The sequence below is a fragment of the Panthera uncia genome, chromosome B1 (genome assembly GCF_023721935.1).
Source record: "Panthera uncia isolate 11264 chromosome B1, Puncia_PCG_1.0, whole genome shotgun sequence".
In the NCBI taxonomy this organism is placed as follows: domain Eukaryota; kingdom Metazoa; phylum Chordata; class Mammalia; order Carnivora; family Felidae; genus Panthera; species Panthera uncia.
This window is the reverse complement of record NC_064811.1, coordinates 79,577,244-79,592,280: the sequence shown is the minus strand read 5'-3', so window position 1 is coordinate 79,592,280 and position 15,037 is coordinate 79,577,244. Positions and strand designations below refer to the sequence as shown.

Sequence of the window (15,037 nt, the reverse complement as noted above, 5' to 3'; positions counted from 1 at the left end):
CATAAATTCATTTAAATAAAAAATTGTAATGGTTAGACACAACTGAGGAACGAAGGGAGTAATGAGTTAATGTGAGGAATCAGAATACAATTCAAAGAGATGAATGGATGGAAAATATTTTTAAAAACTTTTGAAAACATGGAGAATATTCCAGAAAAACAAGAGTAACAAGACTAAAATATGAGAATTGTAGTTTACCATTTAAAAGTAGGAAAAGGTGAAAAAATATGTGATCATCTTAATAGACTGAGAAAAAGTGGATACAATTCGTGTGTATTTATCATAAACACTCTCAATACATTGAGATAAAAGTAAACTTCCATAATCCAATAAAGAATATTTTTTTTAAAAGCCATACTTACAGCTGAACTGTTGAAAGCTATCTATCCATGATTGAGAATGACGCAAGTGGTCTACTCCTCTAGTAAAGGAGACTTTTCCTCTATCCTCTGATATACTTGCTGGAGCCTGTGAATTAAACTGACAAAAGATAGATTAATAAGACAAAAAGCATACACATTTTATTTGATGTTAATATTTCTATGTGACATAGGTGGGGGAGTTTCGTGGAAGGAAATGAATACCGCAAAGAAAGGATTCTTATATATCATTTTAACAAAGAGTGATAAATCTTGAAGATATGACAAGACAAAAGAAAAAGGAGTTTGGGCTAGGGACAGTAAATTGTGGGAAAGTGACTAGGAAATATATTGAGAAAACTAATGGAAGATAAGGTTATTTTAGTAAGGTTTGTTTCTACAGATTCATTTCTGTCACTGATAACAAGGATATTCCTCTCTTCCTGGTACAGGGAGGACACCTTTCTCATGGGAAATTTATAACCTGATTTTAGGTAAAAAGGGAGAAGGCAGAGAGCCCTTCCTGAATCTGCTATTCCTAATCAATATGCCAAAGTGACATATTTTGGGGTGGTATGTTCTGATTCCTTATTTATAACCAGTGTTAAGACCACTGCTATTTAACCTAGTACTGGAATTCTTAGTCAATACAATAAGGGACAGAATGAAAAAGAAATTAAGAGTACAAATATTAGAAAGAAGAAATAAAATTGCAACCATATGAAGATAACATGCATTTAAAAAGTCCAAAATGATCTATAGATAAGCCACATTAATAAATAAATAATTTAGCAAAGTTAATGAACAAAAATAAATTATATTATAGATATCAGCAACAGATGGTTAGAAAACAAAAATTTTAAATGAAACTTCGGTGACATGAAAAATTATAGGGTACATTAAATAAAAACTTAAAATGTATATAAAAAATATAAAAACTCTCTAAAGAGATAACTACAAAAATTATTGAGAAAAAATAGGAATGAATCAAATAAATTGAAACATATGTTTACAAAGTGGAATCTAAATATTTTGAGTCAGTTTTCTCCCAATTGCTCTTTAAAGTCAAAGTAATCCCAATTAAAAATCCCAGCAGTTTGTGTGTGAAATTGACATGCTGACTTGAAAATGTATATGGAAATTGATAGCCAACACAATTAGAAATAAGAATGTAGCTAGCTATTGTAGGTAAGGTAGTATGGAAAATAAAGAGACAAATGAAAGAGAAGACATATCTTACAAATAGACTTCTCTTTAAGATAATGTAGTACAGTGGGAAAAGTTGGTCTTATCAACAAACAATGCTCATTCAACTGGTTTCCCATATAGGAAAAAAAAGAATCTTGACTGCTGTCTTACATCGCATATGAGGTCTATTTCAGATGTACTGTAGATCTAAGAAAAGATTCTAGAAAAGAAGATACAGGACTATCTTCATGAGCTTGAGCTAGTCAAAAACTTCTTTAGCAAGACTTACAAATGCTAACTAATAATGGGAAGTGATAAACTGGATAACGTTAACATTTAGAACTTATTTTTGAAGGATATCACTAAAAGAATGAAAAGGTATGTCACAGAGAGGGATGAAGATACTTGCAACACATACATCTGGAAATGAAATTCTACACATCCATGAAAACGAGGCAGATAACCCAATTTAAAATGGAGAGAAGACTTGAAATAGGCACATTAATTTTTTTTAACATTTTTATGTAGACAGAGAAGGAATAGGAGAGGAACAGATTGAGAGGGAGACACAGAATCTGAAGCAGGCTCCAGGCTCTGAGGTGTCAGCACAGAGCCTGAAGGTGGAGCTCAAACCCACGAACTGTGACATCATGACCTGAGCTGAAGTCGGACGCTTAACCCATTGAGCCACCCAGGTTCCCTGAAACACGCACATTTTTAAAAAGAGAGGATATCCAAATGGTCATAAACATATGAACAAGTATTCCATTTCATCATAAGTGATAACCAAATTAAAATCACAATATTATACAACTTCATTCCCATTAAGATGTATAAGGTTGGGGGGGGGGGAAGACAATCATATCTTGGAAAAGATGTGGTAAAAAATGAACCTCTCATATACTTTGGAAACTATTTGGTATATTCTGTAAAAATAAAGTACAGATAGTTTATGATTCAGCAGTTACTCTTCTAGGCATATAACTAACAGAAATACATACATATGTGTACCAAATGACATGCACACTGATGGATAGAAGCATTATTTATAATTGCTAAAATCTGGAAACAACTCATAAATGGCCATCAGAAATAGAATGGATAAAATACATTGTGGTATATTTTTAAAATGGAATGTAAAAGAGAATCAGAACGAATGTCATACCAACCGCATTAAGCATAATGCTGAATGAATGAAGCTAGACACAGAAGGGGATCCTCTATGTGATTCCATTTATGTAGAGTTTAGAATCAGGCAAAGATGATCTTATAACGGTCTTAGAAGTCAGGATACTTGTGACCTGTAGACTCTGCAGTGAATATGGGGAATTGTGACTGGGCAGGGGCATGCACGAGCCTTCTGGCGGACTGGGCATGTTTTATTTCTTGATCTGGGTGCTTTTTAAACAGCAATGTTCACTTTTTGAAGATACATTACATTATACTTATTTGTGCATTTTTCTCCATGCTTTAATAAACACTTACCTAAACACATAGAGAATATTGAAGATTAAACACATGTCTCATATGAATTCCAGAAAAAAGGAAATAAAGAAAATGGAGAAGAGATACCCAAATAATCTTACCTGAGAATTTTCCAGAAATGAATGAGGACCTGAAGTCCTCAGAATTTTAAAACAAACAAAAAGAAGACCTCTCAGGTTTCCGTGTCAGGCATAGTTGTAAGTACTACAGAACAAAACAGACAAAAACTACTTCTACTAATCTAGATAAGAAATAAAGCAAGGTACAAAATAAAATATATAATATCAAATTTAATAAGTAGAAAAAGCAGAGAGAGAGGCTATGAAATACTGGGTTTGGGAGCAATGCGGAAATCCTAAATGGGGTTCCTCTTACTCAAGGTGGAGATATCAGAGGTACAAATGCAGGGAAGGGGGTAGATGTGATAGTGTGGTTGACAAAAGAGGAGAAAATAAGACTTCCTTCTACAAATACTGTAGCTAATTTTCTGTGGTAAGTGTGTAATTCAGTTACCTGTTACCCGACCGTGAGGTGCTTTGCCACAGAAGATGTGGAATGACTACATACATCAACTGTTAACATATGTCATTCATACTCTCCTTCTCTCTTTTTTGGTCTCATTGTCATTCTCCCTCTTGCTCCTCTTTTCCACCCCTCATTCCTCCCTATACACTTAGTAATGAAACTTGCTTTATTTTTTAATTAGTGTTTCTTTAATCTTCATTCCCTAATTATTTGGAAGAGAAAAAATACCAGAGGACCGTGCTATTTAACAAGACCAACAGGCAATAGAAATCACAAACTTCTCTCCAGTACTTATAAGGGTGTTGGATGAAGTTAATTCAAATAGACCTGAAGGTTAGGAGGACCCAACGAGCCCAATAATAGAGTTTTTACAAATCTCTAGGAGAAAGATAAATCTGAACCACCATCAAAGCTCTGATACTGTGAAAAAGAGGCACATGGTGTAGGATTGAGTAGAGGACAGAGGACTCCTGATTGCAGGGGAGGTGGCATTATAACCAGGATATTAGCAAAAGGACAGTTGAACACTGGGAGTCATAGAAAACAGAGTATGTTTTGAGTTTGAATTTTGTTTCAACATTTATTTTGAAAAAATTCCAACTCCAAATATCAATTGTTAGCATATTGTATCATTTGTTCTCTTCCTCTTTTTATCTTTCTCTCTGTTTCTCACTCTCTTATACTCACTCTCACACATGTATATACATACATATTTACATATTATGATGATGATGATGATGATGATGATGATGGAGTTACATATTGTGTAACCGGTTATCACAATCTTTTACCTTTAAATACTTCAGCACATATCTTCTGACAACAAAGATATTAACAATAAAACAATGATCAATTCCTGCAAAATTTACATTGTGACAATACCATTATCTGTAATGCAGTCCTTATTCTAATTTTTCTACATCCAGAATCATCTATTATCTCTAATTACCATGCTTGTTTAGTCTGCTTTAATCTATACTTAGTTCCTCAGTCTTTCAGGACATTGACCTTTTCGAAGCTATGATTCAGTAGACTTAATTTCAATACTTGCTTATTCTTTATTCTAAACGCATACCTCTAATCACTATTACAAAAGTTATCAGGTCATTGTCATCTCATCACCCTCTGGCAGGAAACAATGTAATGCATTTTGTGTTTTTAATATCCCACTGTGGCTTGGAAAGACATTAAGCATCCCAGAAAAAATACAACAGTTGCTATCCTACCAAACATAAGAATAAAAATACCCTAATGACTCTTTGTGACTAAAATGTCCTAAGAAATGTGTTTTACTTTACATAATGAATAGATACCATATTATTTATAATTTCATGAAAACTATGGACATGACAAATTAGAATAGAGCCATTTTAACTTTTATTCCATTATGAGTTTGAGAAAGAAAACACAGCTTTTAACATTGTATTGACTTTATCTCAATTGTAATTCAAATTTCAAACACATTCATCATAATTCCAAGGAAATGGCATATATAAATTGTTCTTTAGTTCAGATTAATTTTAAATCAGCTTTGCAAACCATACAACACAGAATATAAAAGTCTAAGTGGACATTAGGTGACTCTGCTGCAGAGGAGTAGTTTCAGATATTTTTGTATTCTGAAAGCCATGATCTGAACATGGTTTCAGTGCAGATCAAATACACTTAAGAGCCATCTCATATTCATTCTATCTTTAGGTGGAAAATGCTTGGAATACTAAATAACTGTTTTCATTTCTATATAGCAAGGATGGCAATCTTCTTACTTCTGCTTGCATAGAATTCAAAAGAAAGCAAGTTGTTAATTAGAAGATGTTATGCACAGTTAAGAACATATGATTACGTGCTTCATTCTTTCACCCAACAGTGTAATGACTGCAGAAGTTTAGCTCTTTGATCATTGTCACCTCTTCAACGTGGTTATTTGAGCCATTAAATTTTGTGTCTCTCTAGATTCCTGTTAACATCACCCCATTTCTCAAATGTCACAGTTTAAGATTTAATGTTTAATTTAGAGTCCAGCTTTTTGGTCTTTTCCAGACCTAATTTGTCTCTCTTCATGTACTTGTTTATCATTCTCCTTCTGCAAATTATTTGCAGTATTAGTGATTTTTAACCATTTATTTTATGTTCATACCATCCTCAGTGATAATAATGTATAGATCCATTCTTGAACAATTTACCATAAATGTCTTATTTTTTATTTAATGTATATTAAAGAGACGAAATGAAATTACATGTACAAATGTTTGGTAACTTAGAATTTAGAATGGAAACATATAAGACATGGCAACATTTGAGTTTAATAAAAAGTTTCCATCAAAACATTTGTCAAACAGCATACCAGTATATCTCTAATTTAATCATTATGGCTATTTGAATTATTTAATTTGTAACAGGCAAGCTTATTATTGTTATTATTAAAAATTTACCAATCTATTCTTTTTTGTCTACTCTTTCAGATGAATTTTGGAATCACTCCACATATTTTAATAGACTTCTTTAGAGCAGTGTTCTGTTCGTAGCAAAATCATGGAAAATACAGAGAGGCCCCATATACTCCCTGCCCCACCGCAGCCTCCCTCACTATCAACATCCTGCAGCACAGGATACATTTATTACAATTAGCGAACCTATACTGACACATCATTATCACCGAAAAGTTCATAGGTCACATTAAGGTTCACTTTTGATGCTGTAAATTCTATGGGTTTGGACAAATGTTAATGACATGTATTTACCATTACAGTATCACACAGAATGGTTTCACTGCTCTAAAAATTCCTTTGTGTTCTACTTATTCATCCCTACTTCCCACTAACTCCTGGTAACCAGTTACCTAGTTACTGTCTCCATAGTTTTGTTTTTCAGAATCTCATACAGTTGTAGTCACACATTATGCAGTCTTTTAAGCTCGACTTCTGTCAGCTAGTATGCATCTAAGGTTCCTTCATGGCTTTTCATGGCTTGATAGTTCATTCTTTTTGGCACCAAATAATATCCCATTGCTAGATGTACCAGTTTATTTATTCATTCACCTACTGAAGGATATTTTTGTTTTCTCCAAGGTTTGAGAGTTATGTACCAAGCTGCTCTAAACATCTGTGTGCAGGTCTTTTGTAGACATAAGTTTTCAACTCATTTGGGCAAATACCAAAGAGTGTAGACTGTATGGTGAGAATATGTTTAGTTTTGTACAAAACCACCGAACTCTCTCCCAAGGCGGCTACACCATTTTACATTCTGACCAACAACGAGTGAGTTCCAGTTGCACCACATCCTTACCAACATTTGGTGACATCAGTATTTTGAATTTTGGCCATCTGAATAGGTATGTAATGACATCTTGTTTTAATTTACAATTCCCTAGTGACAAATGGTGTTGAACATCTTTCACAAGCTTATATACCATCTGTACATCTTATTTGCTGAGATGTCTGTTCAGATCTTTTGCCCATTTTTAAATCAGAACTTTCAGTCTCAAGAGCTCTTTGTATATTTTAGATAATAGTTCTTTATCATATGTCTTTTGCAAATATTTCCTCCCAATCTGTGGTTTGTCTTCTCATTTTCTTGACAGCATCTTTGACAGAGCAGAAGGGTTTTTTTGTTTGTTTGTTTGTTTGTTTTTTGTTTTTTAATTTTAATACAGGCTTGCTTATCAAGTGTTTCTTTCATGGGTCATGCTTTTGGTGTTGTATCTAAACAGTTACTGCCAAACTCAAGGTCACCTAGATTTTTTTCCTATGTTATCCTCTAGGAATTTTGTATTTTTGCATTTTACCTTTAGGTCTATGATCCATTTTTAGTTAATTTTTTGTGAAGGGTGTAAAGTCTGTGTTTAGATTTATTTTTGAGCACTTGGATATCCACTTGTTCCAGCACCATTTGTTGAAAAGGCAATCTTTTCTCCATTGTATTGTCCTTGCTCCTTTGTCAAAGATCAGTTGACTATATTTGTGTGGATTTTTTTCTGGGCTCTTTATTTCATTCCATCTATCTCTTTATCTGTTCTTTCACCAATATCACATTATCTTGATTATTGTAGCTCTATGGGAACTCTTGATGTTGGATAGTGCACATATTTTTTGATAGTGAACAGTAGCCATGTTTTAGAATCATATATTTAACTTTATAAAACGACCATGGCAGCATTCTATTTTTTTCCTATATTGAAATTAATTTACAAAACATTATCAGAAGTTCTTTCTAGAAATTTGAAGACTTTTTAGCATTCTCATATAAAACAATACAATAAAAAATCATCTCAGGTACCAATTTATGAAGAATAAGAATAATTTCCTAAAAATAAAATCCTAGGCCTGATATAACTTGTCTTTTCTTCTGTTTATTCTAATTCTCTACTTTAAAAACAACATTTAAACATTTAAATTTGCACGAGCCCGTAATGTGAAGATATGATATTTCATATATTCATATTTTTCATACTCATTTTATTTTTACAAATCTAATTATTCCAGTACCAAACCCTTGAGTGCATCCTTTTCCTGTTGACTTGAAATGCCAATTTTACCATATGCTAAATGCCTATGTTTATTTTAAGCCTAGCAAGCTACTTTTCCGCTGAATTTACCACCTGTTTTTGGGCTTGAGCCACATTGTTTTAAATATATAGATTTATATTATTTTATAATATCTGGTGCTGTGCCACCTCTCTAAATATTTTTTAGGTGGACGTTCAATTTTGGGGTCCAGAAACCTTTGGGGAAAGGTATAGAAAGAACTAGTGGGGTGAATAGCCATGGGAAGAGTTTCAGTTATTTCGTCTGCTATAGATAAAGCTTGATACCTCTACTCTACTTCTACTTCCCAAATGCAGGCATAGTAGAATCTTGGCTTTTGTCTGACTTCTAAAGTCAGAAATAAAATTGGCCATGCTCATTTCTAAGTTTGTTCTATGTACTGTGCCAGGATTGAAACTTGGGGCCTTTCAAAACTACTGATTCCAGTATTTCATTCCCAATGATACCATACTACTTCCTCATTTCTAGATCAAGAATGACAAAATGCTGGAAGTCAGTATTTTTTCTTGGAACTTGGCTGAAGATGGGAGACAGGAGGCTTAAATCAGCAGCCCTCTAAAGTCCCCTTCAGTCCATTCCTATCACTATTATATCAGTAATTCTTTCATCAGATAAGTGTCCTATCCCTGTTTTTCAACACTAACACATGATTTTCTGTAATCGTATATTTCCTTAGTCATTTCCATGAGAATATGAGTAAGAGGAACATTTGAAGCCACTTACAGAGAAAAACAAACAAAAAGATATCAGATGGAATTTCCCTCAATTACATTTTATATAATTTATAAATTTATATGCATCTGGATTTATCTTTTAATCCTTTTCAACTATTACAATAGAAGATTACTCCTTTTTTCCTTCTAATACCAATACCTCCATGTATCTTTTTTTTAATATGAAATTTATTGTCAAATTGGCTTCCATACAGCACCCAGTGCTCATTCCAACAGGTGCCTTCCTCAGTACCCATTACCCACCCTCCCCTCCCTCCCACCCCCCATCAACCCTCAGTTTATTCTCAGTTTTTAAGAGTCTGTTATGATTTGGCTCCCTCCCTCTCTAACTTTTTTTTTTTCCACCACGTATCTTAAGCTATGGATTTTATTGCTGCTGTATTTTCTGGAACATTTCACCGTCCGTTATCCCCTTTCACTCTCAATTATGGGATGATTTCCATTGTCTCTTAAATACTTTCAAATCTCTTCTGCTAAATATATATATATATATATATACACATATATATATGTGTATATATATATATATATGTATATACCAATATTTCCAGAACCTTCATTTACCTTTAGCTATTTCTTTATCTTTTCTATTTTTGAAGCTATATCTTAAAAAAAAATTTCTCCTTAATGCTGTACTTCGTTACCTCTTCTCAATTTCCTCCAATCTAGCTTATAACCACTTTAGTTTACCTCAACTAAGTTAATCAATGTGCTTCTTTTCTCTCAATATGAAGAACATTTGTCAGTCTACTTATTTTTTTTTATTTAAAACATTTTTAGTGTTTATTTATTTTTGAGAGAGACAGAGAGCGTGAGCGGGGGAGGGGCAGAGAGAGCGGGAGACATAGAATCCGAAATAGGCTCCAGGCTCTGAGCTGCCAACACAGAGCCCAACACGGGGCTCAAACTCACAAATTGTGAGATCATGACCTGAGCTGAAGTTGGACGCCCAACCGACTGTACCCAGGCGCCCCTGTCAGTCTACTTATTATTAGACTTCTCAGCAGGGTTGAAATCTCAGTACATTCTCTTGTGCATTCTTCTCTTGGCTTCCCTGATAACTACTCCAATCTCTCCACCTGCTCCATTTCTCTATCTTTTATAGGCTCCTTCCCCATACATTGCAATGAATTTTAGAGTTCTTAATGGCTTGACCCTGGATCCTTCTCTTGTGCCATAATCTCTCAATAGTCTATTTGCACATAACCTTGTCATTTTCATCTTTAACCCATTCTTCTCTGAGCATCAGGCTTGTAGAGTCTTCCCTGCTTCTGGAAGGTAATTTAATCTGAAAGCCTCTTGCTGAGTAATTCTTATTTAAAAAAACAAACAAAAATAAATAATTCCCATTGGAATTAGTGATACAAAATCATTTCAATATTTAGATAAGTATACATATGATACTCAGTATCTGTACAATAAAAACATTAATGCAAAGTATATTAATGAATAACTTTTCCAAAAAACAAATCAGAAAATCATCTCTCATCCTCTTTTTAGGAGGTTTCAATGGTCTCTCATCACTTTTAGCACAAAGACTAAAATTCTTAACATGGCCTACTTACCTCTACACCATCACCTTACATGATACCTCCCTTCCTCTATGCCACTCAAGGCCCATTAGTCTTCTTTCAGTGTCTAGAATGTGCAATAGGTCTTTGCTTATGTTGGTCTCTGAACCTGGACTACCTCACTCCATCTTCCTCTTCATCGTAGACTAACTAGGGTCTGTCCTTCCTTCAGATTTCCATTCTATCATCACTCCCTTAATGAAGCCTATGATTGCCTTTACTTAGTCAGGTCTTCCTATTTGTTTCTGGGTAGCTTTCCTTGAGAGTTCTTATCACTGTTTGATTTTACATTTATATATTCGATCATTCGATTATTGGCAGTAGATTTCACAAGGCCTGGAATTTTGTCTTGTTTGTTGGCAGTTTTATCATTAGACCCTAGTACAGTGCCTGGCATGTTGTAGCCACTTGATATTCACTTGTGGAATGAATGAAAGGAGGAATAAGTGGAATTTCCCCAGTTTTCCTTTTTTAAATTATGAAACATTTGGGTTATGACTGTAATTCTGTGAATGTTGATGTTATTCTTTTGAATTATTTTCTAAAATATTTATATTTTCCTTAATTTACTAGCTTTTTCAAAATGCTCTTTTAAAATTTTGGAATGATTGACATTTAAACTCAGCTTTATTTAGGGGCACCTGGGTGGCTCAGTCGGTTGAGCGTCTGACTTCAGCTTAGGTCATGATCTCGCGGTTCGTGAGTTCAAGCCCCGCGTCGGGCTCTGTGCTGACAGCTCAGAGCCTGGAGCCTGTTTCCAATTCTGTGTCTCCCTCTCTCTCTCTCTGACCCTCCCCTGCTCATGCCCTGTCTCTCTCTGTCTCAAAAATAAATAAACGTTTTAAAAAAGTATTTAAATAAAAAAATAAAAAAATAAACTCAGCTTTATTTAGTTCTAATTTTATTACATTTTTTCTGAAATGTATTTATTGTTTTATGTAATAAATAAATACTAGCACTTTTCCCTTATGTTATTATTCAAATTAATGTTATTTTCCGTATGCTGCTTTATATTTATTGGAAATGTATAAATATATTTCTGTTTACTAATGCATTTAAAAGAGGATATGTATGAAAAATTTATATTTTCTGACAACAAGGTGTGGGGTTGCCAGACTCTGTTCTCTGTTTTCTGATCATGAAAATGATCTTCCTTTTAATTTTGTCCTGCTGGAATAATATATCCCAGCGAATTCTCAGTGTTTTTTCAGACCACTACTAGACTGAGGGCTAATTTCACAATTCTTTAGCTATAAGAATGAAAATTTATTTTTATGTAACTTGCTTTAAATATTTACTTTTGGGGAGACACTATACAAGATAATGATAATAATAATACTTGAAACATATATGATGTTTTAGTATGGCAGGCTTGATATATTTAAACCATATTAACTAATTTAATTCTCAAAACAATACTCCAAAATAGTTACTATTTTATCATCTTTGTTTTTTAAATGTGCAAAACAAAGCACAGGGAGAATGGTTAAGTTACTTAAGGACACGCAGAAAGCAGATAGCAAGGATGGGATTACAACCAAAAGCCCATGCTTTTAACCACTAAGTGTATTGCTTCTCTAGAACAAAGATTACTTTACATACTTTAATTCAATTAATATACCCAGAAAGTAGGTATTGGGTAGATGACATTAACTCCATTTGAAAATGAGGAAACTAAAGTTCAGAGAAGGGGAATAACCTTCCAAAGGTCACAGACATTTGAAGTGTCCAAGTTCAAAAATGCACTGAGTTCTATTAATTATCCTTCTACATGAAGCTGACTCTAAACTTGTAACTCTCATCCTATCACATGCAGACAATGAAAACTATAAATCTGAGAATGCAGTATTCTCAACAATTTGTACTTAACTACTCATCTAAATTCCCAAATTCTTTATGTATCCTATTGTACTGTGTTCTTGGAGAGAGGGGCATGAGAACAAACAAAAGTTAAGTGTCCATAGCACTATGTTAGGACTCGTACCTACTTTATAGGAAGCACCTCAATGAATATGAGTTGAATGAATATTCTATAATTTTGTTTTTAGTGATCTTTTTGCAAGAGATTTAGTAGTCACCCCTTACAACAAATGAAAATCAGACACTATTTCTTGATTTTTTTTTTTGATTTTTAGATTTTTGCCTGCTCAATGTTTTCATTGGTAAGTGAATGGTGAATGTAAATGGACTTTATCCCATTACTGCATGTTCATAGTACCAAATATAATTTTGGGCAGGTTATATATATTTAATCAATATTTGTTGAAATGATAAATGTTAAGAGAAGGAACATCTGAAAAGTCAGTATCTACCTTCATTGGTAGCAAAATTTATTTTGAGAATAAAGATTATTTGATATTAAAATATACAAAAAGCTATATATTTATTTTAAAAGCATGTTCAAAGTTTCACAAAAGATATTTGTCTCTCTCAAATATGTATACCCTTTGGCAAAACTATTAAACATGCTTTAGTTAACCTGATGACTGGTAATTATTTTTTACTTTAAAGCACATTTATAGATATTAACCCTAGGAATCTAAATGTGTATGATATTAATGAGTGGTATTGATAAATTGTAAGTTATTTACATTAATGAGTTCCTTATAGAGTTATAAAAATAATTTTTCAAAGTTTATAAATGATATAATTAAAATACGCTATTCTTTTGTTTGAATAGCTCAGTCCATTTTTAAGACATTCTGTTCTGAAGAGGACATTCAATGTCACTCTACCAAATCCTTCCTTGGTCAAGAGAGAGAACACTTTTACTACAGGACAAAAACCCAAACAAAAACACGCAGGAAGCAAAGTAAAATCTTTTAAATGGTAAGTGTGCTGGTTCTCACTGAATCATAGGGTTGCCACATTTTTACAGTCCGTAAGTTAACTGTCATATGGAATCTCTGAGACAAATATTTTTTTTTAATCTTCAAAGCAATGCATTTGTATCCCTGTTCTAGAGATTGGTTATGTTTATAACTACAGAGAGTAATTAACATATTTAGTAAGGGCCACTCTGTATGCTGCTAGAAGTAAGTGTTGACTGGTCAAAAATAGCCATTATATTTTCCTTTTTAGAAGTCTACTCTTCATTTGTCTTTAATGCTAAGGTAGAAGAGTTACCTTAATAAGGTGAAGTTGGCAGCCTTTGTTAAATTAACCTATCTTTTAAAACAAAGAGATCTAAAAAATAATGCCATGTTCTACTCACTTATTGTGAGATCACAGCTCGGTGAAACATTTTGGCTTTTTCAAACAAATTGTATAATCAAGCAAGCTTGGACTAAGAATATTCTTATGTAAATAGTTAATAGATATGGGTTAAACACAGAGTGTATGGTAATGACCAACAGTGGTTTAGACTTTTCAGTGTTTGCATGTGTGTGTGTGTGTGTGTGTGTGTGTGTGTGTGTAAAGTAGGCCTGGGCTTGAATAATTTGATGTTATTATATTCCAGACAAAGACTGCTTTTTATTTCAGTATCCACACCACAAAATGGCATTGTATTTCAGGAACATACTGAGATTATATTAATTTCTAGGGAATTATAAACAAAAAAGTACTTATTAAAATAATAAAGTGTAGAGTTTAATATCTGATATATTGTTAGACTACTTGTTGGAGCAGTAGATCAAATTTATCTAGATGCCATCAGAGTCTATTCTTTCAGCCTAGACTTCTGCCGTGCATAATGTTAGCCACTAGTCACATGTGACTACTGAGCATTTATAATATGGCTGTTTCAAGCTGATATATGCTTTAAGTCTAAAAGGCACACCATGGGGCGCCTGGGTGGCGCAGTCGGTTAAGCGTCCGACTTCAGCCAGGTCACGATCTCGCGGTCCGTGAGTTCGAGCCCCGCGTCAGGCTCTGGGCTGATGGCTCGGAGCCTGGAGCCTGTTTCCGATTCTGTGTCTCCCTCTCTCTCTGCCCCTTCCCCCGTTCATGCTCTGTCTCTCTCTGTCCCAAAAATAAATAAAAAACGTTGGAAAAAAAATAAAAAAATAAAAAAAATAAAAGGCACACCAGATTTTGAAGACTTAGTTTGACCAAAAAAAAAAAGGGTATAAAATATCTGGTTAATAATATTTTTTAAAATGTAATACATTTAATACAGGTATTTCAGGTATACTGGGTTAAATAAAATATACCATTATGATTATTTTCATCTGTTTATTTTTACATTTTAATATGGTCATAGGCTCATATTATATTTCTATTGGACAGTGCTAGTCTAGGATATCCATATTTTGGAGTAGTGATTTCGTCAGCAAATATATTGGAAAACAATGTCTACAATAATGTTTTATTTTCAATTCCATTTCACACATTATACTTTCACTTCTATTACACATTTTGTTATGACAGGGAGCAATAGCCCATTAACTACTCATTGTCATCATTAGTTATTAATATGTAGTACTTCTTTAAAATGCAAAGATATGAAAGCTATTTCATGTCATTTGAAACTATTGCCTTGACTTTTGTGCCACAATGTCATAATTTTCAATTCTGTATCTAGTTGTTTGAGCCCATAAGAGGTTGTTATTGTCATTTCTCAGGTCATATTTATTTAGATTTACCCATATACTTATCTGTTCCATTGCTCTTTCTTCCTTCTTGCATTT

The 15,037-nt window shown here is 33.4% G+C and overlaps 1 protein-coding gene across 1 annotated transcript in view; it reads left to right on the top strand.

Moving 5' to 3' along the window:
* Positions 1-15,037, top strand: part of STPG2 (sperm tail PG-rich repeat containing 2) — a 594,553-nt gene that overhangs the window by 509,816 nt on the left and 69,700 nt on the right. Inside the window, exon 13 of the mRNA XM_049630905.1 lies at positions 13,087-13,235. Coding sequence (XP_049486862.1) covers positions 13,087-13,235 — 149 coding nt within the window. The remainder of the gene's footprint in view (positions 1-13,086; positions 13,236-15,037) is intronic.